The 25890-nt window shown below is 36.9% G+C and overlaps 3 protein-coding genes and 2 pseudogenes across 4 annotated transcripts; 2 read left to right on the top strand and 3 right to left on the bottom strand.

Moving 5' to 3' along the window:
* On the top strand, window positions 1–2963 carry LOC120197719 (annotated as a pseudogene).
* A 201-nt stretch (window positions 2964–3164) lies between these two features.
* On the bottom strand, window positions 3165–6243 carry LOC120197720 (protein OSB2, chloroplastic-like). Its single transcript, XM_039199136.1, has 7 exons — window positions 5901–6243; window positions 5673–5808; window positions 4711–4804; window positions 4210–4313; window positions 4013–4139; window positions 3540–3604; window positions 3165–3469 (listed from the first exon to the last, which is right to left on the bottom strand). Exons 1-7 carry the CDS (start codon window positions 6221–6223, stop codon window positions 3329–3331), a joined length of 990 nt encoding a protein of 329 aa, XP_039055067.1. The 5' UTR covers window positions 6224–6243; the 3' UTR covers window positions 3165–3328.
* A 981-nt stretch (window positions 6244–7224) lies between these two features.
* Window positions 7225–8958, top strand: LOC120197561 (annotated as a pseudogene).
* Window positions 8959–9839: 881 nt separating this feature from the next.
* LOC120197556 (cytochrome c-like) lies at window positions 9840–25525 on the bottom strand. 2 transcript variants are annotated; one of them, XM_039199052.1, is made up of 4 exons: window positions 25500–25525; window positions 11834–11962; window positions 11312–11445; window positions 9840–10064 (listed from the first exon to the last, which is right to left on the bottom strand). In XM_039199052.1, exons 2-4 carry the CDS (start codon window positions 11943–11945, stop codon window positions 9972–9974), a joined length of 339 nt encoding a protein of 112 aa, XP_039054983.1. In that variant the 5' UTR covers window positions 11946–11962; window positions 25500–25525; the 3' UTR covers window positions 9840–9971. The 2 variants fall into 2 exon arrangements, with proteins under 2 accessions (XP_039054983.1, XP_039054982.1); XM_039199051.1 differs by lacking the exon at window positions 25500–25525 and having other exon boundaries at window positions 11834–12019.
* On the bottom strand, window positions 12793–16423 carry LOC120197554. Its single transcript, XM_039199050.1, has 2 exons — window positions 16233–16423; window positions 12793–14427 (listed from the first exon to the last, which is right to left on the bottom strand). The coding sequence occupies exon 2, from the start codon at window positions 14114–14116 to the stop codon at window positions 12917–12919; it is 1200 nt and encodes a 399-aa protein (XP_039054981.1). The 5' UTR covers window positions 14117–14427; window positions 16233–16423; the 3' UTR covers window positions 12793–12916.
* Window positions 25526–25890: the final 365 nt, after the last annotated feature.

The raw sequence follows: 25890 nt of genomic DNA, 5'->3' as shown, positions 1-25890 counted from the left end.
GAAGCTATACTGGGTTTCAACATTACTTAGTGATGCTTGGGACAACTGTTCTCATACCAACCTCTCTAGTTCCCCAGATGGGAGGTGGAAATGTATGTTTTTATTTCACGAATAATCAATTAGTTCTCTTCATGTTCTTTGTTTTACTTTTTTCTCAAATGTTCTTCGCATCAGGAAGAGAAGCCAAGATGATCCAGACATTGCTATTGTGGCTGGGGTGAACACATTGTTTCAAACATTTTTCGGTACTCGTCTGCCTGCGGTGATCGGAGGTTCTTACACCTTTGCCAACGACCATTTCAATTATCTTGGCCGGCCGATATAGTGACATTGTGAATCCTCAGGAGGTTGCTTCAATAAGATCCTAACGTTTGTATTATATATGTGATGTAATTATGTAAACCCTGAAATCTGAATTGGATTGGTTTTGATCTACTGAATATGCAGAAATTTGAGAAAATAATGCGTGGGATCCAGGGTCCTCTTATTGTTGCCTCGACTCTTCAGATCGTTCTCGGGTTTAGTGGCCTTTGGCGTAATGTTGCTAGGTAAGTTTAAGCATTGCTATGGCTTAAGCATCCTCTTTCTTGTTTGTTGTGCTACTCTTCAATAAAACATATAGTTTTGCATGATGATGTGGTTAAATAATCTCTTAACGAGTATGTATCATCATACTAACCCGCTTGTCAAGCCGGAAACTCCAACGGCAGTCAATGAAATAGTTTATCGTCTTTAATTAACACTCTTTGTGCTTATCTGGTAAATGCAAGATACAAGTTGCTACGAGATGCTTACTTAGTTGGCATTGTTCCATTTAGTGTTTGATTGGAGACTCAATGTAGCTTCATTTGTTTTTATACCTTTCAATGCTTAACCAGGTTCTTAAGTCCACTATCTGCTGTTCCTCTGGTTGCTATGTCCGGCTTCGGGCTCTACGAACTCGGCTTTCCTGTGGTATGTATCGACATCTTTTGGGATGAACATGTATGTTGCCATAAAATTGCTTGCCCGTTTTTCTTTTCCTAAAATCTGGCTATTTCTTTTGTAGCTTGCGAAATGCATTGAGATCGGGCTACCACAGATCATCCTTCTCTTAGTCTTCTCACAGGTAGTTTAGATTGTCCATTCGCAGCTGCCCTTTTTCTTTTAATACGGGCGCTAAATAGAAATATTCACCTCCATGAATTTATTGCAGTATATACCTCATATGGTACGTGGGGAGCGGCATGTGTTTGATCGCTTTGCTGTCATATTCTCGGTTGTGATTGTCTGGATATATGCTCACCTGCTCACTGTTGGTGGGGCATATAAGAACACGGGACCAAAAACTCAATTAAGCTGTCGAACTGATCGCGCTGGGATTATAAGTGCTGCTCCTTGGTAAGGCTCTTTTGTTTCTTCCTTCACAAGGCAATATGTTACCCTTGCAAAATCAAATTGAGATACTTGAAGTTCATTGTTTAGCAGTATATATAAGAATAGAATGTACAATTAATTGATTATCACTGCTCGTTGTTATGCACAACACTTCGTGAATAGGATAAGAGTTCCATATCCTTTTCAATGGGGAGCTCCTTCGTTCGATGCCGGAGAATCTTTTGCTATGATGGCAGCTTCATTTGTTGCTCTTGTAGAGGTTTGTTTCTTGTTTCCATAATCCCGATATCCATCTCATTTGCATAGAAAATGCAACCTTCATGTTCATTTTTATGATCTTGTTGTGATTAAACAGTCTACTGGTACCTTCATTGCTGTTTCAAGATATGCAAGTGCTACTCCGCTGCCTCCTTCCATTCTTAGCCGTGGTATCGGTTGGCAGGTAAAATGTTTTATGATCGATTGATATATGCATATATGGTAATCAATTGATGAAATATCTATGTGATCAAATGACTAAAGTTCAGCTTCTAATGTGTCTTGTTTCGTTTCAATCATAGGGTGTCGGCATTCTCTTTTCTGGGATATTCGGAACCGGGAATGGATCATCTGTTTCAGCGTAAGATTCTTTCGTTAGCGGCACACAATTTGACAATATTTCTTTATCGAAATCATTATGAGCTTGGACTGTTTGCATTAAATTTTGTACATTCATTTAAACCTTCCGTGCATTCGATGTAGTGAGAATGCTGGTCTGTTGGCACTGACTCGAGTTGGCAGTCGAAGAGTTGTCCAGATATCTGCCGGGTTCATGATCTTCTTCTCCATCCTTGGTAAGTTTCAAAATGCCAATCTCTCCCTATCTCTTTCTTTCATATGTATTTATAACTTTTCATGCATTATCGATCAGGGAAATTTGGAGCCGTTTTCGCCTCAATTCCGCCCCCGATTATTGCAGCTTTATATTGTCTTTTCTTTGCATATGTTGGTGAGTCTTATATGAATCAAAACTTTATCATTGCTGTTCCAGTCAAGAGTTTCATGATTCAACATTCATACTAAATTCGTGTTCAGGTTCGGCGGGTTTCGGGTTGCTTCAGTTCTGCAATTTAAACAGCTTCAGAACAAAGTTCATATTAGGTTTCTCTGTATTCATGGGCTTATCAATACCACAGTACTTCAACGAGTACACAGCAGTTAACGCTTATGGTCCTGTTCACACCAGAGCCAGATGGGTAACTATATCGTTTTCATTTACCCTTTTACAAGTTTCATGGGAACTTTTTAACCTTAATCTGTTGTTTGTTTGCAGTTCAATGACATGATAAATGTGCCTTTCTCGTCGGAAGCATTCGTTGCTGGTTTATTGGCGATGTTTCTTGATGTCTCATTGCATGGGAAAGACAACGCAACTAGGAAGGATCGCGGAATGCACTGGTGGGACAAGTTCCGATCATTCAAAACCGATACAAGAAGCGAGGAGTTCTATTCCTTGCCCTTCAATCTCAACAAGTTCTTCCCATCAGTGTGATCTTCGGACACAGTTTTCAACTGATACTGTCCATTTTTACCATTATTTTGACACTTAGAAGAAACATATAAGTTTAGAGTTCTTTGGCCTCAGTTTTATCACCTTAAATCCCGAAATGCTAGGTCGTGTTCGATGTCTGTATCCGACACTTTAACTAACAGTGTTGCTTGCCTATGTTACATGAATTTTTCGTTTTTTAAAGTACTCGTATTCAATGTCTCAACACATTCAATTTGGGCAAAGTTTGTGTTTTGTCCCACATCAGCATAAAGTAAATTAATTGGTAAATCAATGTCAAAATATCACTCACAAAGAATGCATCTTTATCCCCTGTTGTTCACTCTGCTGTATGTAACTCCATAATAAACAAGGGCCCTTAAATCTAGTTGCACTGCAGCTCCACTCTACCTCGATCCCCTCTCACAGGTTGTCGGACCATTTTTTACTTTTTAAGGGCGGCAACTTTGATTCTGCCCAAGTCGGTAAATCGGAAACCCATAGAGCTTTGCCGGTGTTTTTGTGCTTGAAATCGGGGTACTTTTCTTTTACCCTGCCATTTATCTGCAAGCCGCAACAAATCGTAAATATGATATGAAGACGTTGGTCGAAATGAGTAAAACCCTCCTTATACCTTATCCAATCTGTAGTCCGACCACATACTCGGGTTTCCCACCAAGTCCTTCCAGTATTCTTCCCCTGAATCAAATAAAATTTTATGGCACTATGCATCATGTTCATAATAGATAAACTCAAATGCTAGAAGGTGCTTCAACATTTGGACCTGTCAATTGGACAGGTTGTGCTGGTTTTCGGTCAAGTCAATCTGGGTCGAGTTAATTCAGGTTTAAATTTTTTGAATTCTTTCAGGTTTGCCAGAGTTTTCTGTATCGAGATGCTCAGGTCATTGTCAGGGTGTGGTTGGGCATGTTTGAGTTGTTGACTCTTCAGGGTCAAACTGGTTTCGGGTTCGGGTTGGGTTCAGTATTGGTCTAATTCTTAATCGTCTAAGTTACCAAATAACAGGGAGCCAATGTCTACACAATCATTGCAACAAAAACGATACAATATTTATTTAACTATACATTTATGTTGGTTCAACTTAACTTGATTTTTGAATAGGAATATCGAAACCCACTTCTTCAAGTTTGGATACAACCCACTCTGGTGCGCTATCGAGCCAAAGTGCATGAACACCATCTTTGCGTTTAAAATCAGGATATCTAGGTTTTACCTGTAAATAAAACAATAAGCACCTTTTCAAATGCAAAAAGAGGAACAACAAAGTATAATGAGAGGATTACCAATCCATTAAGCTTCTTTTGACGGTAATCCTGCCATTCTTTCGGATTATCAAGAAGGTCTCTCCATGCATCCGTGGCAATTTCAGTACCTTCCTTGGTACTAGCTGAAATGAGTTAGGAAGCGTACTTAGTGATCACAGTCATGAACAAAACCAACAAAATTACAATAGCAGATGATGCCAATTCAATCAAAATTACATGTAAACATTCAAGGGTCGGATGAAATTTACTTTCCACGTTCTACCAATTGTTTTTTTTCTGTATGATTGTTAAATTTCTTCAGTATACCTAGTGGAATAGAAAATCTAAATCACAATGCAAATAAATGTAAGTCAACCGTGACTTACCATCAACGCCAACATAATAAAACCTTTAGCTTTGATGAAAGACGTACAAGTTTTACCTCAGATAACTTAAAGCACAAAATATATCATCGATAAGGATTTAACTCATATTCTTCCGTGATAAGAAAGTATTCTAGATATAGCCATAGAGTCTCACCAGAATAAGTTAAGGTCCTTTCTTCTTTAGGGGGAGCGTTGCTTTTCTTCTTGGGAGGCGATTCATCAACAAAGTTGATACAACGCACCATAACCTACCACGTACAAAATTAGATATTAGCCACCCCGAAATCGTATCTCTCAACAGTTTACACAATATATCTTTCAATAATAAAAACTACGGACACCGATGATATAAAAAGAACTTATCTTCATCAGATTCAAACTAGGTTATGGTTAATCTAATAACGACACAATTTGTATAGCTGCTTTATGTTGGAAAGTAACATTTTAGTCAAGTTATTTTCCGCCACATACTCAGTGAACCACACATTTATAGAAGGCCGAAACAGAACCGAGAATTAGATTCTCACGTCTCACCGTTGTCGGACCAGAGTGCAGTGCCATTTAGTTAGGTTTTGCCTTAAAATCAAACATTTGATTTCATTGGTGAGATTGAAATCTAAAATAAACCTCTTTCAAATATACAACAAACAAGATTCTTGCAATGCAATGGAGTTGGGGTTCATCCGGATGCAAATGAATCATCTGTTTCACAGAGATAAGTCCTTGTCCCACTAGACAAGAGGATAGCAAGGCACAAATTCCGTTTCGGGAAGACCTGTATTTATATTACTATGAAATTTATAAATGAAGTAACCAATCATGGGTTACCATTGTCCTGTTTGTACGTGTTCCTAAGAAAAGAAAACGAATTTCGAAACAAATGGTCGTCGAAACACATGAAACCTCTTTAATGGAAATGGAAAAGAGATGTAACTCGAGTTCCTTCAGAAAAGGTACGAATACTAGCACTCTCAAACTATTCACTTCTATAGAGTAAACAAAAGAGATTTTGATTATAACAACGAACTCGATCCTAGTTTTCTAACAAGTAACTTTGTTCAACTACTAATCATACACAAAATAAAACAATTTTCCACGAAATTTTGAACAGTCTACCTGAACATTGGCTTGATTTTGAGTTGCATCAGAAGGTGGATCAGCACTGAGTTGCCCATCTATATAAACATGATCATTTTCTTTTATATGACAAGCAGCAACATGAGCCAAATCACCTTCAAATATAATTGGAATCCTAATATAAACACAGTGAACTTAACATCGTTAAACTGAATCAAAACACTAATAATGCATCAAAAGAACTCGAAAATGGGAAGGTGGGTGTACCAAAGAGGAGGAGCATCGGAGGAAGAGTTCTGGGAAATAACAGTGCCTGCCCAGAATTTACCGTCGGGGGCAGCCTGGAACTGAACCGGCATATGAATGTAACCGGAGAGGGCGACGGAGTTGGCCACCTTGGACTGGTAGGGTATCGTAGAAGGCTTAGGCCATTCTTTTGGTGGCGGTGCTGCTGGGGGTTTAGAATCGGAGGGTTTCTCCGATTTGGTCAACCGCTTGGCGGTGGTTGAATAAAAAGAAGCTTGTAAAGCGAACCATCTTCTCGTGGCCTGATGAGATTGTGAAGCTGCAAGTTTTGCGAGTGAGTTCATTGTTGAAGAGCAGAACCAGAGATTAGTGAGGTTTAAAAAGCTAAAAACCCTCGCCTTGCTCTTTGAGGCTCAGGCTCACGGTTCAACCAGCCACAGCGCGCCGGTTTAAAAGAAAGGGTTAATTCACGGTTTCGTCCCTAAAATCATATTTATCTTTTTCTATCTCACTCCAATCCCAAAACTACTATTATTTGATCCACATTATTATTGTAAAATTTCAATGTCAGTGTTAAAAAATCAAATATGGGTGATCGACAATATCAATCGTTGGATGGGCGTCGCGGTTCTTGTTAGTTTGTTGGATTCTTTGAACGAGAAGGAATAAGTAATTTGATAATTAGTTTGTAGGTGTTCGAATTAATATTGGGCGAATGAAAACTGCATTAGAAAATTATAGTGAATGTGATATAAGGTTAAAGTGTGATGGTTTACTTGGTGTCTCTAGTAAACATATGCGGATTAAACCGTCATTCGAGTTGGATAAATTAATGTGGATAAGACAGTTCATAACAGTGATAAGGTTGTTTCATGTGTGATGTAATATGAAGAATGTAGTGATTTAATGGGCGAAATTGTATTTAATTCTCCTCCGGCTTTAATGAAGATGTTCCTTCGATTAGATTTATAAAATAACTAATTTTTTATTAATAATACATTACCGTTGGACACGAATATTGAATTATTTCCATGTAATTAGTTTATATCTTTAATTTATTCAATCTTAATCTTTATAAATTTAAATTTTAAAATTTAAATTTTTGACGTAAATATATTTAACAAATTTAACATAAATTGATATAAACTAAATTTGTAACTTATATTTAATGCATTAATTAATAGTAGAATGACAAATTTAACTGCTAACATTTGAGTTAGATTAAAATTTTAAGTATAAAGATTTAAAATAATCTTATAAAAAAATAAGCAAATTGGAATACATGACGTAATCTACTACTTACACGTTTGACAAAAAGAAACCACACGCACCTATTCCCTCGTTCAAGAGCTGGGGCAATTACGTCCAAGCACTTAAGGATACTCCGAGTCGGTTCAAGGACCGGCTGTTGACCCGATCGCTTGACTCGACGGAGCTCCACGAAATCAAGGGTCGGAGCCAGCATGAGATGAAGAAGAACCTATCATGGTGGGACCTTATTAAGTTCGGTATCGGTGCTGTTATAGGAGCCGGCATATTCGTTCTTACTGGACTCCAAGCAAAAAAGTCTCCGGGCCCGCCGTCGTTTTGTCGTTCGTGGTATCGGGTGTGTCGGCCATGCTTTCAGTGTTTTGCTACACTGAATTCGCTGTTGAAATTCCTGTTGCAGGTGGATCATTTGCGTACCTTAGAGTGGAGTTAGGTGATTTCATGGCCTTCGTTGCAGCCGGTAACATCCTCCTCGAGTATGTTATCGCAGGTGCTGCGGTGGCTCGGTCATGGACTTCATACTTCGCCACCCTCTGCAACCATAACTCCGACGATTTTCTAATCATAGTCCACAGCATGCCCAAGGACTACGGTAAACTTGACCCCATCGCCGTCGTTGTCGTCATCGTCATCTGCATCCTCGCCGTCCATAGGACCAAGGGCTCATCGCGCTTCAATTACGTCGCTTCCGTTGTCCACGTTCTCGTTATCCTCTTCGTAATCATTGCCGGCTTCACGAAAGCCCACACCAAATACTACAATGATTTCGCTACATTCGGCATCCATGGTATTTTCAAGTCCTCCGCCGTGCTTTTCTTCGCATACGTCGGATTTGACGCCGTTTCCACCACGGCCGAAGAGACTAAGAACCCTGCTCACGACATCCCTAATCCCTATCGTCCTCAATGGTGATAACGACGACTGCATATTGTTTGCTCGCCATCGTGTTATGCCTAATGCAACCCTACCCGCAGATCGACAAGGATGCACCGTTTTCGGTAGCGTTCGAAGCTGTCGGGATGTCATGGGGTAAATATGTGGTGGCTGCCGGTGCGTTGAAAGGCATGACTACAGTCCTACTCGTCGGCGCCGTCGGTTAAGCTCGATATCTCACGCATATTGCTCGAACCCACATGATGCCACCATGGCTAGCACAAGTCCATCCAAAGACAGGGACGCCGATCTACGCCGCCATCGTCATGCTTACTGCCACCGCGATCATCGGTTTCTTTACCGATCTCGGGATTCTCGTAAACCTTCTATCAATATGACCACTATTCATCTTCCTACTCGTGGCTCTCGCTTTCATAGTTCGCGGGTATTACGTGAGCGGAGAGACGAGTACGGCGGACCGGAACAAACTAATCGCATTCATCGCCCTTATTCTAGCGTCTTCCACCGCAACGGCTGCTTATTGGGGCTTGAGTGACAACAACGATTGGATCGCATACGTGATCAGCATCCCGATTTGTTTCTTAGCCACCGCGGGAATCGCGGTGCTTGTTCCGCAGGCGAGGAAGCCAAAAGTGTGGGGAGTACCGATGGTGCCGTGGTTGCCGTCGCAATCCATAGCGATAAACATATTCCTGCTGGAATCAATCGATGCTGCATCGTTTAAGAGGTTCGGGATGTGGACTTGTGTTCTGTTGTACTATTTCTTCTTCGGATTACATGCGTCGTATGATACGGCGAAGGAATCGGGAGAAAATAAGATCGGAGAAGGGTGGAAGGAGGTTGAAGAAGGACAAAGTGATAGTACTATTACTGCTGCTGCTACTGCTGGTGTGTCTTTAGATCAGGCCAAGTGATATGATGCATGCATGTAAGTCGTAAGAGTTCATTAATATATATTAAGTCGTTAATACAGCAATAATGTGCAGGTTTCTTCTCTCCTCAGTTTGGATTAAGAAGTAATTTTCAAACTCATTTTTTCTCTTACAATTATTTGTTTAAGACCATTTATGACCCATATGATTATGATTAGAGTTTAAGGTGGGTCAAATTTAATCAGGTGATCTATTTTTTTAATTCAATTTGATGTTTAGAAAGTTAATTCAGTTTAATTTAATTAATTCAAAAATATTAATTTACAAAATAAAATTCAAAAAACTAAATTGTTTTAATGATTAATGAATTTATTTAATCTAATTGATATATATATATATATATATATATATATATATATAATATACAGTTATATCTGATTATAGAATTTTTTTAAATTAAAATCAATTAATACTATAAAATTACATGGTCAAATTTAAACATAAACACAAACAACTCAACTCAGATTTTATAAATTAATTAATTCAACTAAAAATAATTCAAATAAAATTAAAATTATAAAATAAAACTCATCAACTCAACGAACTTAAATTCTAACTAGATTGAATACTCACCGTTAATTAAAAATAAAATAAATATTATAACAACATTAATTAGTATAATTTCGAATAGTAATTTGATTTCTCTTAATATGTGACACTAACTCGATCATCAACATAATGAAATCATTTTATTCAAATATTTGACGACCACAATATAAGAATCAAGATACCATAACAAAGTCAAGCAGACACAGCCCCTAAATAAAATCATCAAATGCTTTCATCCTCAGAAGATTGGTCTCTAAAAAAAATCATTTTCACTAGTTTTGCATCAACTCCAAAGTCCCCGTTTATATATTGGAGCTGTTGCTAACGTTTTCTTTATTTTAAGATGCCTTACTTTTTTGTTTTTCCTGTAAGAAAAATACATCATTGCTCAAAATTCTTCATTTCGTTTCAGTTCCGAAATAGACTATACTAACAAATCGGAGATTAATCAGGCAGTCGACTCCTTCAGATACGCAATGAGGCCGGCACGATCCTGAGGCTTCTTCAATCCAGGGAAAACCATCTTCGTCCCGGGAATATACTGTACAAAACAAAATGTACCAATGAAATTCCATTTCGAGAAGAGAAATGTTAGTGAAGTGAAAGTGAGATTAACTAAGCTAATCTAGGATAGATGTATCTATAGGAACGTAGCTAGAATTGAACTATGAAGGGGCTAAGTTGTTTAATTTGGAAACGAACAGGGCCCTAAAAGTAATTAAACCATAAAATTAAGGGAATTAGGTCTTAAAAAGTAATAAACCAGAAAATTTTGAGGGCCAAGGCTTAATTTCGTTAATTTTAAAACTAATGGGGTCCTAAAAATAATTGAAACAAAAAATTTGGGAGGGAATGGTTTTAAAACTATCAGTGGCTTAAAATGCAATTAAACCATCAAATTTGAGGGGGTGGCTCCCACCTACAACGTGGCTCTGTCCTTGTATATCTAGTTATCTACTTACTTCATACGAATCTAAACCCAGTCAATTGAACCAAAAGCATAATGCCGCCAAAATGCAAACATAGTAATGCTAATGGCAGATGCAGTGCAATAATCAATAACCAGATAAAATGACACGGACCATTGAGAACACATAGCTATGGCAGGAGAAATCAACATTAACAATGAACAACTACTGCGCCACATGAGAACAATTTTGTAAGAAATCAAATTCTTCGCTGAACAAAAGGAGATAATTTCTCGAAAACAAGTGTGTCATCCTTTTTACATAAACAACATTCGTACCACTTTATATCCTATACTTCAAGCCAGATAAAAAAAACATTTTTTCGCACAAAAAGGCCATCTTTCATTGATGGAACCTGATGATCAATCAATAGAATAAATAATGTTATGCCGACAACAAGGCAAGCAATATCAACCACTCCATGTAAACACTTCCTCATGCCAGCTAGCAGCTTCACCCACGTAAGGTTAATAACAAAATTTCAAGCGCCGGAAAGCACACTTTTTGGGAGAACTTTACTTTAAAATGCTCCCAATTAGACAGGGATTAGTCTCAAGCCCAATACGACTTTGGATTTACTAGATTGTTTTCATGCTTCAGAACAGACAATCAGTTCATAAGACAAGTGAATAGGAGAGCCCCTTCTACTAGATCATATCCTAAAAACAAGCTCATTGTAATATTAAAATATTATGACACATAAAGCATCACAGAATTCAGTCCCAGCATGGTTTTCCTTGTGTATCCAAAGGCTACAAACATACAACAGCACGCAAAGCTCATATCATTAAACTGAAAAAGACACGAGACTTGCACATACCTTCTTAGGATTAAGCAAGTAGTCATATAATGTCTTTTCTTCCCAAATCACAGCCATATTTTTGTTAGCAGCAGAGTAGGAGTATCCCGGAGTTGTGCCGGACTGCCTCCCGAAAAGCCCGTTCAAATTTGGTCCTGCAAATCCAGAAAATCTCAACTTATTCCCTAATCTTTAAAACAACCATGACCAATTAAAACCTCAACTGTTTCAGTTAGAAAAATGTAGATTAGAACCATCAATTGAGAAGGTTAATTTGGTTTTGAGTCGGATGATCAATTCGAATCGAATTGGATAGATTCAAGCTGGACAGGTTCCAGTTAGTGAATAATTAATAAAAAAAAGTTGATAAATCTAAGAACTCTAAGAACAAGCTCGGTCAAATATTTCTGACAAAAATTATTATTATTATTGAATGCAAGGAAAAAACATAAACGAAAATAACATGAAAGAGAAAGCCATATAAACAAGCAAGGAAAATTAATTTAAAAAACACAAAATAAATCAGATCTGAGAGAGGATGACCTTGCTTGTGACCAGCGCCTTTATCGACGGTGTGGCACTGAGCGCACTTGGTCTTGAAGATCTTCTCCCCGGCTTTCGAGTCTCCAGGCGGCGCTTGTTCGAATGTGGCCATTGCTTTTTGATTTCAAAGCTTTGATTTTGTTCGTCGATGGCCCTGCTTTGTTTGGTGTACCGAAGGTAGAAAGAACGGTGGAGCAAAGGTTTTGGCGTACTCTAATATATTAAGACTACGTACGGAAGCACACGAAGCACGCTCCGACCCCACACGTGAACACAGCTAGACAATTGAATTTTCAAATATCAAAATTATGGTTTTGGTTCTTGCGTTATATTTAAATTTATATTTTATACTTATATTTTTATTTGACATAATTCAATATTATATTTTTTAATTTCATTAGTTAGTCCAATATTAGCACATTGATTATCTGATCAAAATGTCAATGTCGATATTTAAAAGAAATACTTTTAAGTAAAACAAATTAGATTAATATAATATTTATATGTCAAAGGATCATATTGATTAATTTTTTTGAGTTTAAAGATTTAATTAACAAAAAAATTCAAAGGTTGAACTATCCCCCCCAAAGTTTAAAAGACTTAAAAAACCAATTGATAATAAGTACTCAATTTTTTTTAAAAAAATGATATATTTTAAATATTCACTTTGAAATATGTCTATTTTTTTATTAAAATGATATTTTCTATATTTATATTTTTATCTTTTAAATACATCTATAATATGTAATAAATATTTCTGGCAGCCATAATAACACATGACTGTGACGTAAGATTTTAATGGAAACCTAAACTTATAAGCTGAATTAACTGATCGACTGAATCGAATTAAGACTTGACCAATAGTAAACCGGTTTAATTAAGCCTTAACTCGATCAATAGTTGAATAAAGCACGAGATTGAACAATTAGAAGGAAAATCATCACATCTAAAATTAGAACAAAAGGAAAACAACCCAATAATAAAAATCCTTATTGAAAGCTAAACCCTTTACAATCAGTTTCTTCTTTACCACAAAATTGATATTCACCACAACCAAGCTCAGTTTCCTTGCCTACATTTCGTTTAGGGTCCATAAACATGTGTAGTAGGAGATCTCATTGGCCAGCCAACACGAGGCGAGCCTGGTGGGCTTCCGTCCCGGCTATGAGAAAAGAGGCTCAGCTCCACAAATGCTCCAGTTGAGGTCTCATCTCTTATGAAAGTCCGGAAAGAAATCGATCCACGCTTAGTAGAGGCATTGGAACTCCGCTCGGGGCTCATTGCAGCACTTCCTTCATGATGACCCTGATTAGCAATGAGTGAAGCGGTGTCGTTATGATCGTCAAGAACAACCCTTCTCCGATACTCCAAGTCATTAAGATTCCCGAGGGCTAGACAATCCGTGACAGGGCAGTATACAAGAATGACAATACAGACCCCAGCACAACATAGCATGACAAGGAAAGCTGAGAATGAAAGAGCTTCAAACAGAAATTGCTCTGGTTTAGATATAACGGATAAGCCAAGTAAAAGAACCCTTAATGGAAGGAAAGTCGAAATCAAGAAAATTAATGTATAAACTCTCTTCTGCAAACCCTTATTGATAACCAATTTCAAAATCCGCCTTCCGAGCCATAATAAATAGGCAGTCAAGACGGTCGCAAAAAGCCCAAGAAGAATAGTATTCAGTAAAGGGTAAGTGCAAAGAGCTATATCATCAGAATTTTGAATACCCGGGGTAGCTATTCTAGTGAAATACGGCGGTAACTCTGCCCTAACATCTAGTAACTCAGGTCCGATCAAAACAAGAAATAGTTGAAGAACAAACAACGGGAGGCAGAAAAGGAGAACAGATGCTGCTGTTTTCCCGTTCCATTTTCGACTTAGGATTCCTGTGTCTATATTTTGTAAAGGTGCACGAAGAAGAAACATGAGAATGAGGAAGAGGCAAGGTTCTGCAAAACCTAAATTCGAAACGATGTAACATCTGCAGACGTTCTTTTGCCATTTGAAATCAAGTGCATTCAACACTCTTCCTTGCCTCCTCAGAAAATTTAGCCGTATAATTTCACCAAAACCCCACCAAATGGTGAACAAAACGAATGTGATTCTAATGATCCAGGGACTACTGAAGTAACTGAGCTGTATAAATCCTTGTCTAAGAACATGAGAACGCAAGTAAAATGTGTATCCGATGCACACCAAGCCAAGAATAATCAACAGAGCAACTAGAGAGATTGTCAACACACCGAATGCTTCGGCAGAAATTCTCGTCAGGGGCATCACCCAAAACACAGATTCCACGCATGCTCTCTGCTAGCATGGACGCAAAGGATCCTCTGACATACAAGCTACCTTCCGAGAATTATTTCTAGAAGCAATTACTGAACCGCTACTGGATGATACAAAGATTAACCACCTAAGATGATGAATAAGCAGCATTATCAACAGAACTCATGTATCTTCTTGCCAGTCCAACAGATCCACACAAGTCAAGCTATCGACTCAAAACTAACAAATTTCATATGCAGTCAGTTCACCCACTAACCTTCAGGTTTTCGTTCTTTCAGACTTCAATTGTTTGACCCAAGAACCTGTGGAACAGGAATGGGGGACATAAATTAACTTGTAACCAAAAAATCTATCAAGTAAAAAACTACATCAAAAGAAAGATTTCACTAGCATGCAGAGAAGTTTGATGAAATCCACCTTATTTAAGCACACTATTTCTTCCATAAAAGAAAAAAGTAAAAAAAATGTTTCAGAATTTCCAGTTCAGAGGGATCTATCATAAAAACAAAGCAACGCATTCAGACACGTATAGCAACAGAGCAAGTCAGTGAGACAGATGCACATTCACCTGATATACATAAAACATCCTCAAGAAAAGAACTTCAAAATGTGTTGGATGAAAGACATATTAAGACCACTTATATAGCCCTCTAAATGTGAACAGATATGAACATATTAATGACATTACATGGCAGACACATCATACATGTAAAGTTGCACTGTGCAGATTAATCCATACTACCATATAAGAAACGTAACACCAGTTTTATTTATAGTTAGTACACAAGTATTATTGCCACTTGCATCACTAGTAATGTTTTTCTCATCGGGACAACGAATTCTTACATGTCATCTTAATTAAACATTTGAGACAACCAGTGACAGTACATACCATAACTGACCACATCAACATAAGCAAAAGTAACGCATCACTATTAATGTCTATGTCAGCAGGATAACAAATTCCAGCATGTCATCTAAATCACACATTTTAGATCGCAATCAATGACAATACAGACCATGTGCTTCTGCGTCAACATGCGCAAAAGTAATGCATCACTATTAACATATATGTCAGTATGACAACGAATACTGGAGTGTCATCTTACTTAAACATTTGAGACACCAATCAATGGAGGTAGAGACCATAAGTTTCCAGAACAACAAAACCAAAAGTAACGCATCATATAGACGAGACAAAATACAGATATTGGGTAAGAACTTGGACAAGTACGTCAAGAACTACATTGAAAGAAAGACAAGTTTATACAATATTAACAAATCAAAAGCTTCACATCATTTAGAGAAAAATACTAAAATCAATCCCTAATAAGCTTTAACCCGACTGAAAAGAGATAATCTGTAGTCATTTATGAAGCAGATGTTCAATCAATATATCCACATAGGTTAAAAGAAAAAAGGTTGCAAAAAAAAATACTGCAAAGAGAAATTTTAAGTGATAACACCCAAACGCATGCCCTTGACTACAAAGAAAATGAAATATAGCTAGCCCTACCATATCTCACTAGACACTTAGCATACTAAGGACATTACACTGAATGTTCCTTCTTATAGAAAACATCCAACGTGATAGGACAGCAACTTAGTTCCTTACAGTCACAACAAATATATAATATAGCATCAATGCCATAAAATCTCGGTATAAATCTACATAAGTTTGAAAGTTCTCCATTACTTTGACCTTAGACAAGAACATTGCTATCGAAGGAGAAATTCTTTCTTTATGCAATTAGCCCACTGGAACAAGTATGTTTTTTTTCTTCTAAGCTTAACAAAATTCTAAACGATCAGTTGCAAAATCTGTATATTTCTTTCCTGTTATTTACCCAAATTATTATCTTTAACTAATAAACACTCCAAATCTAAGCATTTCCCCCCAAAAAGGAACAAAATACTCAAATTAACATCAAATCTTCAACATTCATTGCCATCAAAAGTGCATGCAGTACAATCATTAAGGTAAAAGTACCAGAAAATATCCTAAAAATTCACAAAAAAAGAGCACACATACAGTAACTTCAACAACACCATAGCAAACTCCAAACAAAGTCAAAATGAGTGAAATTTAGAACAGCGAATAGCTTACGAAACGTATAATCTTAATCCGTCGAAGTCGGGAGACGAAATGCAGAATCGAACAGAAGGAGATCGAGGAAACCCTAAACTGGATGTAAAGTGAAAGCCCAAGATGCGGAGAGAGGAGAGAAGTTAGGGGAATAGGTGAGTGGGAATTTGTTGGTGACAGGCTGTCTCCAGCTATGTTATTCGAGCCACTTGCTTCGGACTTCTTCGGCTGGGACTAGGCTCGTGTGTTTCCCGTGCCTACGTGGCTTTTGCCCGTGCAGCGGTCCAAGTCGATTTTCTTATTTGATTTTGGTTAATTCAAGAAAACATCCCCAAACTATTGCAAATAGTCCAAATTCATCTAAAAATTTTGAACATTTTAATTAAGCCCTCAAATTATCATAGTATCATATCAATCAAGCCATTAGATAATTTACATTACTTAAATACTCCATCTCAATGTTAAAAAAAAACTCGGATCAAATGTGAAGCATATTCAAAATAGTTGAATCGAATTTTATACACTTGTGTATTATTATATTGATAGTTTAGATCTAACCCATCAAAAATCAAATTGTACATTGTGATAGATTTGCATGTGTTTTAAGTATATTATGCATCATATCAAAATTAATGTTAAATTCCTAAGTCGACAGAAGGATTTAATTGATACGTTATTTATAATTTAAGGAGTTTATTAAAATATTTTAAAATGTATAGACTAGTTTAAGATTAGATCATAGCTTGGGTAGGCACTGTGAATTTACTTAAATTTTTGAATAAATTAAATCGAGGTTTCTTTTTCTTCTTTTGGCATGTAATATGAGAAAAATAAAATAGATTTTATTTGTAAGAAGTGAGAAATCATTTACTTAATGTGGAATATGTGAAAGTCAGTAATGTTGAATTTTCTATAATCCTTATGTTTCTTTTTCAGATTCATTGCATTCATTATCATCTTTAAATATTATGCGTGAGATTTAAAAACTAGTAGTAGTATTTTTTATAACATATTCGATATCTTTAGGAAAAATAATATTTTATTTAACTATTAAAATTCTTGATGAGTTTGTTTGGTTTGAAATATTTAATTTATTAATCGATTAATTTAAATCAAATACGGTTAAGTCTTCTCTCTCGGTCCATGTTAGCAAGACTAACAGCGATTGAAGACGAGTCATCCTTTCCTTCTGATTTCTCGACTAGATTGAATTTCTTTTGATTCTGCTTGCGATTTGGGGGTTTTGTTGGCGATGTCTACGGGATCTGCAACTGATTAGAGAAAATTGTTTGCGGCGGGCAATGAGCAAGAATTAGATTTCTTCCCTCCAACGGAGATTGAGGGTTCGCTTATTGTGAAACCTTCGAAGCACATATTCGAGGAGGGGATCTTAGAATGGAGGTACGCTCTTGTTGGGCAATTTATAGGCTCAACTCCCAATTTTGGGCTGTTGCAGAAGACGATTGACCTGATGTGGAACAATGTTGCTCCGGTGAAGGTGAGCATTGCGGGATCCAATCTTTTGGTTTTTGCTTTTACTGGTTCGTATGCCAGGGACTGGGTTTTAGAGAATGGTCCCTGGCATATTCAACACAAGCCTCTTTTCCTTAGGAAGTGGGAGCCGAATTTGAAGGAGCTGCACTTCGATTTGGATCGCATGCCAATTTGGTTTCAGCTCTTCAATGTCCCCTTGGAATTATTTTCAAAGAGCGGTTTAAGCTACATTGCAAGTGCAATTGGTAAGCCTCTCACATGGACTCTATTACAGCTTCTAGGGAGAGATTGGAGTTTGCTAGGGTTTGTATATAAATTCCTGTAAATTCTAAGATTCCAGATTACATAGATGTGTTGCTTTGCGATGATTCTATTGCCCGAATTAAGGTTGTTGTTCCTTGGAGGCCTTCATCTTGTGTGGAGTGTAAGAGATTTGGGCATTCTGTTAAATTCTGCCCTCTGGGGAAGAAGCAATAATGGAGGGTAAAGCAAACAGTACATGAAGCTAAACTAAATGATACTGTAAATAATAGTATAGTTGAGGCTGAGAAGCAAAATCCTATAGTAGCTCCTGGAGGTAGCATTCAGACTGAGCAGATTGATCCATGTAATTCTGAAGGTGTTGTTGATACTTGTTTAGACAAGGCTCAAGCTGCTTCAGGGGATGGAGCTAAAGATGGCACTAAATAGATCACTAAGGAGGGTCCTCCTGGTAGCAACCCCCCATTGAAGCGTGGAAGAGGTAGGCCAGGTAAAACTACTATGGGGGGCTCTAAGAATAAATTTGAGATTCTGGCCTCCATTGATCTTGAACATTTGTAGCCGGTTGAGGACTCGGGTAAGAAGCAACGAGCAGCTTCGCTTGGGGTGGCTAAACTGGTCCAGGGTTTGAAATTAAAGAAGAAGGAGCAGGTTGACAAAGTTATGAAGCTGGAGGATAGAGGTTGTGCCTCTTCTTCCCTAAATCCCTTATGTTAATTTGCTACTGGAATGTTCGAGGATTTAATAATCCTCGCAAGCAAGGTATAGTGATGAGGTGGGCTGCAAATTGCCAAATTGATGTTCTCTGCTTATTGGAAACTCGAGTTAAGGTTGATAGCTCTTTGGCTATTCTAAGTCAAAATTTTAGTGATTGGGAAGCTTGCTGTAATTATAATCATACTGCCAACGGTCGAATTTGGGTTCTCTGGCATAAATGTATGGATTGCTCAGTTGTTTCTGTTTTTGACCAATGTATTTCTGTTAGATGTGCTATTGGGGGTAACACTTTTATTCTTACTGTTGTTTATGGTTTGAATGAGGGAAATGGTAGGAGGCATTTATGGAGTCAACTCAACTCTCTGGAATGTACTGTGGGAGATATTCCATGGCTTATAGGTGGTGACTTCAACATCATCTTGAATGTCGAGGAAAGCTCGGTTTATGTTAGTTCCTCGACTTTGGTTGACAGTTCTGAAATCCGGAATTGTGTGGATAATTTGGGGATTTTTGATCACCCCTACAATGGTCCTTGCTTCACTTGGTCAAATAAACAGCAGGATACTTATTTGGCTCATAAGCTTGATCGTGTCATGATAAACCCAAGGTGGATCGATGTTTTCCCATATTCTGCAGTGGAGTTTCAGGCCCCTGGGGACTCGGATCACTGCCTTGCCTTTGTGTGGCTCCACAAGGCAACCCCTACTGCAAGGCCAAAGCCGTTCAAAATTTTCAACTTTTGGGCCTTGCACCCAGGTTTTTTAAACATTGTGAGAGATTCTTGGCAGCAACCAATGGTTGGAAATCCAGCTCAGGTTTTGTTCCAAAAATTGAAGAGGTTGAAGTGCTCTCTCAAGGCTTTAAATAAAGCTCATTTCAATGACATTTCAAATAAGGTGAAACAGAAGCGAGAGGAACTCCTTAGTATTCAGCTTGCTAATCTTCAATGGGGTTCTACTGGCAGCAACATTGAGAATGAACTTCAAGTAGAAAGGGAGCTAAAAAATCTTGAAGAAGCTGAGTTACTATTTTACAAACAAAAAGCTAAAGCCAATTGGATCAAGGAGGGTGACCAATGGACGAAATTCTTCCACTCAGTAGTGGCTAGTAGAAGAAAGAGTAATACAATCAGAGTTCTCTATGACCAAGCGGGGAATAGATTGGACTCTTTTGATGGTATTTCGGCTGAGGTGATTAATTTTTTCCAGAATCAGCTGGGTTTGGTAGATGATAATATCCTGGGCAGCATTGTTTCTACTATTAGGGGTCTTCTTAATTTCTCACTCCCTACAGGCGCTGACGGCGAACTGTGCAGAGATGTTTCTGATGCTGAAATTAAAGAAGCCATTTGGGGGCAAGGCAATGATAAATCTCCTGGGCCCGATGGCTTTAATCCCTTCTTCTTCAAGAAAGCTTGGTCCATAGTGGGTGTGGATTTTGTTGCTACTATCAGGTATTGCTTTGACATATCTTTTATTCTCCCTGCCTTTAATGCCACTGTTGTAGTCTTGGTTCCTAAAGTGCCAAATCCTAGCCTTGTCAAGGACTTCAGGCCTATATCATGCTGCACAGTGATATATAAGATCATTACAAGGATTTTAGTGAGACGACTGTCTACTGTGTTCCCTAGCATGGTTTTAAAGAATCAAACTACTTTTGTTAAAGGTAGGAGTATAGTGGATAATACCCTCCTTCCCCAAGAGGTTGTTAGGGGCTATAGTAGAAAGAACATTTCCCCTAGATGTGCCTTGAAGTTGGATCTACAGAAAGCGTTTGATTCTCTCAATTGGATTTCTTAGTTGTTGTTCTCACTGCTCTTGGCCTTCCTGCTAGATTTATTAGCTGGATTTTTGCTTGTTTTACCAAGCCTAGCTATTCGATTGTAATAAATGGCAGTTTAGTTGGTTATTTTAGGGGGGCTCGTGGTGTTAGGCAAGGTGACCCCTTTCACCTTATCTCTTTGTGCTTGCCATGAATGTATTATCAAATCTATTGAACCTGGCTGCTCTTAAGGGGATTTTCAATTATCATCCCAATGTAAAGGATTGGTTTAACCCATCTTTGCTTTGCGATGATCTCCTCATCTTTTGCAAGCCTCTGTTGGTCTATTAGTGGTGTCAAAGCTGTTCTGGAAGTTTTCTATCTCATGTCTGGGTTGAGCTCAATATTAACAAAAGTGAGATTTTTGTAGCGGGGTTAACTGCTGCTCAATACACTGCCATCAGTGAGGGCACTGGTTTTAATTAGGCAAACTCCCTGTTCGCTACTTAGGAATTCCTTTGGTGACTAAGAAGCTCACGGAGAGAGACTGCCTTAGTCTCAATGATAAAATCAGAGCTAGGTTGACCTTGGGGAAAATAGCATTTGAGTTTTGCTGGCAGGCTCAGTTAGTGCGTTCTGTTTGTTCAGCCTAACTAATTATTGGTGTAGGCAAGTTATGCTTCCTCGGGGGTAATCAAGAAAGTTGAGCATTATGCTCTCGTATTTCTGGAAGGGTGCTGATCTTCCTGCTAAGGGAGCTAGGTTGAGCTGGAGACAGATCTGTCTTCCAAAGTCTGAAGGGGCCTTGGTGTTATTGATACAAGGATGGAATAGGGCTTGTTCTGTGAGTTGATTCGAACTTATTGGCTGATGAGGGTTTCTTGTGCGTGGCTTGGACTCGGTCTTATGTTATTAAAAATGCATATTTTTGGCATATGGTTCCTCCTACTGATGCTAGCTGGAATTTCAAAAAGCTGTTGAAGATGAGACATTCGGTTAATCATCTCTTTGTTAACCGTGATTGTCCCTCAGTACTAGGCAGTATGGGAGGACTTGCCATCGTGGCTCCAAAGGTTGCTTGGCATCATCTGGTTTGGTTTCCGGGCGCATCCCTAAGCACAACATATTCTGTGGATGGCCATTTTGGATAGGCTTCCCACCTGGGTTAGACTGATGCGAATGGGACTAGTAATAGAGAATGATCGATGTCTCTTCTGTGATTTGGTGCCTGAGACTAGAAATCACATTTTCTTTGAATGTGATTATGCTAAAAGCCTGTGGAAGGCCATCCTTCTGCTCTGTGGAGTTAACCGAAGAGTAAGCCACTGGGAAGGCGAGCTTTCATGGGCTGCTCACTGCCTTAAAGGAAAGTCCCTTCTCACGAGAGTGTTTAAGCTTGCTTTGACAAGCTATGTGTATGTCATATGGAGAGAAAGGAACAACAGACTGTATGGTGGATTGCTTAGGCCGATGAGTGATATCCTACTGAGCATTAAAACTGATATCCAGATTCGACTCGATGGTTGGCCAATTAACAAAAGTGACTCTAGGAACATTGCCCTTTGTGTTAGCTGGGGTATTTCATAATTGTGATGTTGTTTTCTCTGTTCCTTGTTAGCCTTTGTTTAGCCTTTGTTTTGTATCTGTTCTCTTTGGTAATGCTTTGCTATTAGATGGATGATGTGTTGTAATGAGTTGGTTTTTTTTTGTAGCAGAATTATGCTTTTTTGGGTAATGAAATTGATTATCCAAAAAAAAAATACGGTTCATAACATCAAAATTTAAATCTTGTACTTTTTTTTTACATTATACGACTGCATTTTAGAGTCTAACTTAAGATATTCTATCCCATTCGAATCATCTTGGAGGAGGGGAGAAGTTCCTCTGGAGAGTTTTCCAGAAGATGTGTCCCTCCATCTTTTTCGAGAGCCAACTTCACCATCCGAACAGCACAACGGTTTCTTTCTCTCCAGGTTTGATTAATTTTCGTTATCCATTTTTTATGAACCATTTGACATCTGCTTCAACAATCAGGTTTCTCGCCCCCAATGACTTGGCCAAAATCATACTTTGTCTGATTCCAGATCTCTGCCATGACGCTTTAAGTACTCTCAATATTTAGCATGAATCCATGGACCCAACTCCCATTCTCACCTCTAATCGATCCTCCGGCCGCCGTAAGTCCAGAGTTATTTTTGCAAGCTTCGTCCGTATTTAGGATCCAGCTCCCATTCGGTGGTTGTCTCCTTAACCTTGCTTACAATACATAAATTTAAATTATTAATAAAATAATATATATGATTTATTACATTATAAATATAATATAATATAGATGACTTTTGACGTTACTCACATGTGACTATATTTTTAAAAATAAATTACTTTGATGATATTTATATAAAATTAAATTTGAACATAATCCAATGAGTTGTTTCTATAATAAAAAAGGAACATTATTTTCGTTAGATGTTCTTAATTCCAAAATTATATATATATATATATATATGTACAAAAATTTAATAAAATATAAGTACATATAAAACAAATGCATGATTAAAATCATGATTTATTAAGAAAGGAAATAATAATAATTTAACTTGAACAGAGACAACTTAACCAAAATCATAGACAACTTTCAATGAAATGACTAAATTGAAAAAATATAAATTAAAAAAGAAATAATAATAATTTGCTAAGAAATATTAAATTAAAGTACATATAAAACAAAATGATTAAAAAGTAATTTACCAAAAAGTTATAAAATGCATGAATCCTATGATATGGGTTCAGTTTGGACACGAGTCAGTACAACGAAAACGACATTGTTTTGATATACTTATAAAATATTTGATTTTTTATTATTTTATTTTCTTCTTTTGCTTTCCCTTATTTTATGTCAACTTTCTCTAGTACATTTTCAAATATGACATAAGAATCTCATAAACCACAATACATAATCTACACGCATCGCTATTCGAACTTAGAATTTTTACAGAGATCAATATTTTCTTTCATTATTAATATCATTTGATGTGTTCACACTTAATATGACACTTAAACCAAACAAATCAATTTAACTATTTGATCAACAATGTAACACCCCCAACCTGTACCCGACCCGGATACGAATTTGAGGTACCACATTTACTTTTCGAAACAATTGCTCTTGAGAATGTATATAAAATTTAAACTCGAAAATTGTATTTTAGTGGTGAAACTCTTATAATAAAATTTCTATAAAAGTTCAAAATGAAAATATATCATTCGATAATTTACATAAATATAAGAGTGCATGCTTACAAAACATATCAGAGCATTACAATTTAAAGCTTGTAAAACATGTCAACAATTTACAAAGAACAAGAAACCTACGATTTAATTTGTTCTGATCTGATTTTTTGCGGTAGTATACTGTCCTCACCTAGCTTTAATCACCTGCTTTCTTCGATCCTACGTGTGAAACAATCACACACACTAAGTAGTTGACTTAGAGAGGCAAATACGAGTATAATAAAACATTATAAATACCCTTTCTTACTCATCTCATAGAAAACATTTCGAATGAATTCAAGTTAAAATTCATAACAAGAAAGTATACTCTTAGACCTTGTTCAGATATATCACTTTGTTTTTAATAGCCCAATGCATACTACTAAGAACGCTAGGTATTTGAGTACATTGAGGTTGTGCACTAATGCAGTCACCACTGCTCACATAAATTACATCGAAGTGCCACATAGTTTTGTCCCGAATGACCACATAGTTTTATCCCGAATGACCACATAGAACCCTCGACTCTTGGCATGCCAACTATACATCTAATTCTCATACATATACATTGTGTTTTTATCCACATAATTATTTATCATTTCATTATTCAGAGTGTGTCTTGTTCGCATAGGCACTTTCACATCGAGCATTTTCATATAAGCATATTCACATATCACATTGTCATAATCATGTTCATATAAAAATCAAAACATAGCTTAAGAGATATAACTTGAATAAAGCATTGTACATAAAATATGGCATAAGGAAATAACATGGTTTTCGATCGAAAACTCTGAGGTTGACTTATCGCAAGCCGCCCTCAAATCTAATATAAATAAAATGAGTTGCACTCACCTTTGCCTCACTTAAGTCCTAAACAAAATCCTTTTATCTTTTGCTAAATCAATTTAGTATAACGCTTTGATGGAAACACTTCTGATCCAAATCTACACGTAGATATATCCAATATCAATATCTCATTACATTAGCGTATAACCAAATTAGCATTTACAAAAACAAAACTAAAACTCTCCTTTAAATTTTAGACGCACTAGTATCGGTACCCATCTTACAGTACCGATATTTCTCTTTTATGGTACCGATACCCACTTCGTTATCGATACCATTTTGACATCCTAGATTTTTATTTCAAAAACAGTATCGGTACCTTCCTCTTGGTACCGATACCTCCACCTCAGTATTGATACTTCTTCAATCAGTATCGATAATGTTAATCGGATTAATATATTTTTCCTTCAATTTACCCTTATAATATCGATATTGTTCTTCCAATACTAATACCTTTACCCAGATTTTACCTATTTTACACACTCTTCACCTAAATCTCATATTTTCTGCTCCATTCATACATTCAAACTTGTCAGCACATATCCTAGTAAACATTTATCCAATAATCCCCTTATTACATCCAATTTCTTTATGGAATTCTTAAAAACTACAAATCACACCCTATTTTAAAACATGATCTTAATCAATTCTAATACTTCAAATCCCTTAATTAGACCTTTGACAAGTCAAAAATGCAATTAGAATCCAATTACTAGCCATATTTCATAACTTCACTTAAAAACTCATTTTTCTATTTCACCATTAATTCTTTAATCACTTAGTTTCTCTTCAACTTTTAACTTCATAAATCTTATATACTCCTCATAGTTTCACAACTAACCCACAAATTAAAGAAATAACCAAGTAGAATCATATCTCACTTTAGAATAGAAATTACGTTGGAAGAGAAGAAGAAGAAAAGATAACCCAATAAATCCTTTCTTTTCCTTTCCTTTCATTTCCTCTTTCTTATTCCACGTATTATATATTTCTTAAAAGGGAATATAAAAATTATTTCCTTTAAAAAGACCATAATACCCTTTCAATATATCATCTTTGATAACAAGTCCAATACACAAATTTCTAAAATTAGTCATTGAACTTTTTAATTTATTCAACTTAAACCACTAAAATTTAAATTTTTACATTTTCATGACTCGATGTTTGTGATGTTACAAACAAAATCAAACATTAATCGTTACGATGTCCATATACTGATTTATAATATTAATGTGACGATTATGAGTAATAAAACATTGATCCGTATCCGTTTGAACTAAATAGGAACTAAAATATGGATCACTATTAGAATCCGTACCCATTTGAA

This window comes from Hibiscus syriacus, unplaced genomic scaffold (assembly GCF_006381635.1).
Source record: "Hibiscus syriacus cultivar Baekdansim isolate YM2019G1 unplaced genomic scaffold, ASM638163v2 tig00117048_pilon, whole genome shotgun sequence".
Classification (NCBI taxonomy): domain Eukaryota; kingdom Viridiplantae; phylum Streptophyta; class Magnoliopsida; order Malvales; family Malvaceae; genus Hibiscus; species Hibiscus syriacus.
This window is presented reverse-complemented; position numbering and strand designations above follow the sequence as displayed.